General features: G+C 29.9%; 1 protein-coding gene across 1 annotated transcript; it reads right to left on the reverse strand.

The window, feature by feature from the left end:
* Positions 1–2,019: 2,019 nt before the first annotated feature.
* On the reverse strand, positions 2,020–3,902 carry LOC110698729 (auxin-responsive protein IAA1-like). The gene is made up of 4 exons (XM_021876235.1): positions 3,523–3,902; positions 2,997–3,178; positions 2,781–2,892; positions 2,020–2,675 (listed from the first exon to the last, which is right to left on the reverse strand). Exons 1-4 carry the CDS (start codon positions 3,750–3,752, stop codon positions 2,585–2,587), a joined length of 615 nt encoding a protein of 204 aa, XP_021731927.1. The 5' UTR covers positions 3,753–3,902; the 3' UTR covers positions 2,020–2,584.
* Positions 3,903–6,068: the final 2,166 nt, after the last annotated feature.

A 6,068-nucleotide genomic window follows, 5' to 3' on the forward strand; every position in this document is an offset into this window, starting at 1 on the left:
GAAGATCTGCAGAAGTCTTTCAAGAATACAAGTGTAATATTTCCGGTCATTTATAGCAGTTTCTTCCTTTACTTTAGCCTTTAATTTCAAAATAGTACTCCATACTACATATTATAAATTTAGTATGGTAGAGAATTACTCCCTTCGCTCCCTTTTGTTTGCCCATAAAGGTAAAGTCACATCTTTTTTTTGGTTGGAAAGAGTTGTTAAGAGGTAAAGTGGTGGAGTTAGATGGTGTAAGAGTAAAGTTGTGGCCACTATAATCATCTATTGAATGCGGAAAATTAAAAGGGATAAATTAGAAGGAAAACGGGGCAAATATCAAAGGATGGATTGAGAATTAATTATCAAATATCAATGTTTACATCAAAGTCTTTGTGTTGTGTGATGAACATGTTCATCTATCTTGATTGGACTAGCCCAATGAATATGGTTTACAATCATCTTCGAATCCACTTCGGTACTTGGGCCAAGTCTTTTGCCTTTGAGCTCAAGTTACTAGAAAGTTGTACGACTTGTATCATCATGAAACTCATGACATGCAAAACCAAGGAAACAAGTTACTAGAAAGTTGAATGTACTATATAATCTCTCTTCATAAACACAATTATTTTGTTAAAAGTCCATTTGTTTCATCTTAGTTTAACTACGGTATAGTGATTCTAACTTGTTTTAGTCAATTAAATTATAGTAATCAATACTCCATATGAAATACAATGTATATCATTATTTCAATCAAAATCTCACATTCAAGTAAGGAAAATGTTATAGATATTATATAGCCCTTAGAGCTTACATATAAGCATTAAATACTCACTAGAAAATCGTATAAATTTAGAAAACCATAAAAATATAAACTTTAATTACACTGATTTACGCGTGTTTTTGTCATGAATCCCTAATTTTATACAATTTTTAAGAGTGTATTTAATGCTTATATGTAGTTATAAGGGTTATATATAGCATTACCCTTCAAATAAATCAAATTCAAATAAAATAATTTCAGCCAAAATGAGTTTAACAAAAATAACTAAAATCAATGTAAATATGTTGCTCGTTCTCCTATGTAACTCATTATCTATACGGATATTTAGCAGTTGTTGAAATTTTTTTACATGTCATATTCTTTTTTTAATGGTATTTTTTGTTTTTTTGCCATTAAAATTTCATGAACAACTTAATTACTCTAGATACTTAGCTTAGCCTTTAAAAGTACTATGATTTTTCTTTTTTTTTTTTTTTGAGCATAAATTTTCTTCATTAATGAAAAAGATATCCTTTCTGAATTCACTATTTAGAATTTGAGAAAGAAAGTGTTATATTTTAATAAGCATACTAGCAAAATTTACGAGCAATAATATGATGTATACAAATGTAATTTACCAAAAAACAATACTCGTATATTGCATGGAATAACAAATACCCCCTCCATCTGATCATAACATAGTGCCTATCTTTAATTTTATGTTTAAGAACTTTAAATACTATAACAAAAAACATTGTCATGAGAGATATTGTCATATTTTACCTAACTGTGCTATTTATGTTGTCATAAAAAAAAAAAACATCTTTTATAATGTCTTTTAGTGCGTAATTAAATATATTGGTGGTGAAAGGCTCAAAGCCTTAAAGGTACGTCTTAAAGGCTATACAAAATTAAATACTCACTATTTAATTTTGGGACAAGGGGCGTAGTAACATTTAGGCTTTGTTTGGCAGCACATTTTAGGCACCCAAGGTTGAAGATTTAAGACCCTTTAACTAAACTTTTAAGTGAAAAAAAATAACTTAAATTTATACGTTAATTTGAGTACCATCTCAAATTAAGGTGCTGATTTTTTTTCTTCATATAGTTAAATCTGAATCATCTAATTTTTTAATTCAAAAAAGTTTTTTAATGAAGGAATTTTAATTAGTTATACGAACATAGTTGTACTAAACATTTGTAATCAACCAGCCCAACTAGCAAAATTAAAGTATTAAGCAACTCATTATATGAAACAAATTAAAGCGATTAGATCCAAGTGCAACGGAATCAAGGATATATAGTATTTGATGTGAATTAATTTGTACATAATATCGACAACAATTATAATATAAGTCATATAATAATCATCTAATACAATAAAAAAATTCTTTTAAAGTTAAGATAAACCAACAAAAGTAACAAACACAAGGAACATTAAACCCCGCTGTGGGTGTACTGATCGTACTCTCGACTACTTGTATAGTTCACTTCAACTTCCTTTTTTTAAGGTAAGAAAGTGAGCTCCTAACTATATTTTATACTACTAAACTTTAATTAATCACCAAGTTTCACATGCCCAATCCCAAAATTAGAAGCATAGTGAGATAATCCATTGCACTTGGACAATTTTCTCTTATTCCAAGTATGTGTACCAAATTTCAAAATCGAAAAACACGATAACCCTTTCGTCCCAAAATGATCTTCACACTTGGGATTGACACTGCACGTTCGATACGAGCAGAGCATTTGTTGTGTAGATCGATTGTGTTTTTGTTCCCGCCCGACAAAATTTTACCTAATGAGACCTCTTTTGATCGATATTAGCTTTTTGTTGAGTTAGTCGATCTTGAAGGGTGTTCTCGGCCCTAATCCAACAGCTTCCGAACTATTCATTAGACGAATTCTTTTGCATGATTCAACAAACATACTGTTCAAACCACAACAACAAAAAAAAAATTAATATCAATTATTTATGTAATAAAGCTAATAAGAATATATTTTAAATTAAGGAATAATTTTAATGTATACTTACTTCCAAGGAACATCTCCAACCATCATCCAATCACCATCCTTGTCCTCATAAGTTGGTACATAATCAGATCCATTCACAGGGTCCATTAATTTTCCCTCATTAAAGAAATTACCTGCAAAAATAAATATTTATACAAACATTGATTAACAACCATACCTTATTATAAACATAATTAATTTAAATTTAAAGGAAATAATTATGATAAAGATGACTTACGAATGGTGAAGGAAGAAAACATGTCTTCCAAAGCTTTTAAAAGTTCTTGGTAAGAGTTGTATAATTCAAGATCAACTTTTCTTAGATAAGGAGCTCCATCAACGGCTACTTTAACATATTTGTAACTTTTCATTACATTCTTCCTACTTGCTCTCACTGGTGGCCACCCAACCAATTGTGTCCTGCCATGTCATAAATCGTCGAAATTAGTCCAAAAAATTATACAAGAATATAAGATACATGGAAACATTGTTTTTAGTCCTAACTTGTGAGCTGTGACGAACAAATAAAATCCTTGTAAGACCGTCTAGTCAAGTTATCGAGCACTTAAACTAAATAAGGGTATTTATATTTATTTTCTCATATCGTTGACTAGATGGTTTAGTAACAAAAGAGAAATATTATATCAAAGTGATGATATCTTTGTAAAATTTACTATAATAAAACCATTCTCCTAGTGAAACTAATTATATAACTAAAACAATATACAAAAAGAGAATATAAAAATCAAACAACAAGTTCTTACTTGGAAGGAGGAGGTTTAGGGGCACTAGATTGCTCCATTTGATCATAATCACCATTTTTCGCAGTTTTATTTCCATTAGATTCATCACAACCAAGGTTTAAATCTAAAGTATCCGAAAATCGCCTTTTCAACACTAATTTCTCCTCTATATTTGATACCTTTTCGCCTGGTAATCTAAGAGATAACTCGGTTTCCTTGAAATTCATTGTTGAAATATCTTGATGTACCATCTCAAAAAAAAATTAAAATTTCTTGCTTGAAAGTTTAGTTTCTTTCTATATTATTGATTTGTTTTTTTGAGGAGGGAAAGTTTGGCAAAGTGAATAATGAAAGTTATGAAAGCATTTGTATGTGAAGGTTGTATAAATATACAAGAGCTAAAGGATTGGTGTTATACTTATACAATTTGGATTTATTAATTAGCAAGAATATTGAGTGATTTGACCATTATATGTCGGCCACGTGTCTAAAGATGAGCGGTTGTGATCTGTCCAAGTAGTAGACAATGTATGATTGCTCAAAGCGTGTGTTTCTTATTTTTTGTAGGTTGGACGTGTACCCCACCGCCTCTTCCTACCTCATTCTTGCCCACAATTTTCGGTGCTACCTCTAAATTTATACTTCGTACAACTTTAATGTATTTAACTTTTTAAGAACTATTCAAAAAGATAAATGAGAATTTATTCAAAAGATTTTCACCATTATTTCAAATACAAATGAGTTTTATGACTATTTTGGTGAGTGGTAGCAATATTAGCAAATTTACTCCTTTTATTTTTTTAAAAAAGAGCAAATGTACTCCTTTTATTCATGATTTATTGAAGTAGAGTTGATACAAAATTAATAACTACATATTTGTTGTAACTAATAAAAAAAAAATCTTACAAGACTCTATATACTCCATATAATTGATTGCGGTTAATGGGTTATAGTAGAGGTACTTTAGTTTGTTAATACTACATAAAGTCTAAATACCAAGTAAGGCTTGGTCTATTGGAAAAGTTTGCATCTCACGACAAGAAGTTATGGGATTAAACTCCATTAGAGGCACTTTAGGGTGGAAATTCCCTTATCCTTTCCCATCACCTTCAATTTCAAAGTGTCTAGCCTGTTAATCCGGAGTGGAAACACCTGTAAGAGGTTTCAAGCTGATAGGGTTTTTTTTTTTTTTTTTTTTTAAAAGCAATTTTTCTTTCTTATTTAATCAAAAGAAATACGGAAAAAGTAAAATAAATATAAAGAAAAAAAGGAAAATAAGGAATGATGGCGTAGGAGCAGCTCGTGTGCGGAAGGACAGCGGAGGAGGCAAGAAATGGGCCCCAAAATTGTCGTTCTTTAAGGGTAATCAAGTCAACCCCTTCTTTTAAATGGGCCCCACACTTCCTTTTTTACACCATGTGACGCTGTCTTTTTGTCGGACTTCTGTCCCCTCTTTCGGATCCTAAACTATTCTTGATTTCAGCGTTCGGGTCGTCCAGCTCAGCTACATCTTCAACCGACACGTGTCGTATTTCATTTCATATGTAGTATGACTAGTATCCTTCATTTTATTCTTGTTAAAATCTTAATCAATGTACCAAGTATTATGGATAATTGATCCGCCGACATTTATCTTACCGTTTTATAATGATTTTCTTATTTGAAATTTTGTGATTATAAATTTTATTTAGAATAATTTATTTTTTAAATTTATTTTCTTAAATTTGATTTGATTTGTCTCGGTTCATAATTTTTGATAATATGAAATCAAAAATATTTACAGTTACTATTTTCATTGTGAAATGAAAAACTGTTAACTATTTTTAGTAACAATTTTTCCCTATCTTTCTCCTTATTTGTTACACTTGTTAAGCAATCGAGGAAGTATGACTTATGAATAGCCTCAATTATTCGAGTGATTAAATAAGAGTTTGAAACTTATTGAAAAATAATGTAAACTATGTATGGGTTATTAAGGAATTATATAAATTAATCATGACCTAGTAGCTTACTCCCACCATTTTACAAGTGCTTATATGAGTTTATTACTCAAAAGAATTCATTGTAGTTGTGCATTGAAATTGAAAAGGCCTTATGAAGACATAGCAGTGGAGTAAAATAAGGGGATTCCTCGCCCAAATTACCCTAATGAAATTTGAACCGCTTATCTCATGGTTGGATGATTTTTTTTTTTTTTTTTTTTCCATTAGAGCAAACTTAATTTGGTACCTTTAGATCTTCTTTAAGGTAGGTGAAAAGAGCATAACTTGAGTGGGTGAAGTCAACATTTTTCTTTTTCTTATTATCTGTAAATTTTCACTACTAATCTGTTTCCATGAAATTTCAGCTCTTTCTATTATTACAAAATGTCCAAAAAAAATCTGTAATTTAAGTAACACTATTGTTATGAGGGGATATCCATAAATAGTTACGAGTATGTTTTTTGGGAAAAATGCAAGCAACATTTTCTTTTGTTGGAAAAATAAAGTATTATTAACTAACTTATCAAAAATTAATAGTAAAAATAAAACCAAAAACATCTTCTCTTCTTTTTGTCTTTTTTTCTT

Source organism: Chenopodium quinoa, unplaced genomic scaffold (assembly GCF_001683475.1).
Source record: "Chenopodium quinoa cultivar QQ74 unplaced genomic scaffold, ASM168347v1, whole genome shotgun sequence".
Lineage (NCBI taxonomy): Eukaryota > Viridiplantae > Streptophyta > Magnoliopsida > Caryophyllales > Amaranthaceae > Chenopodium > Chenopodium quinoa.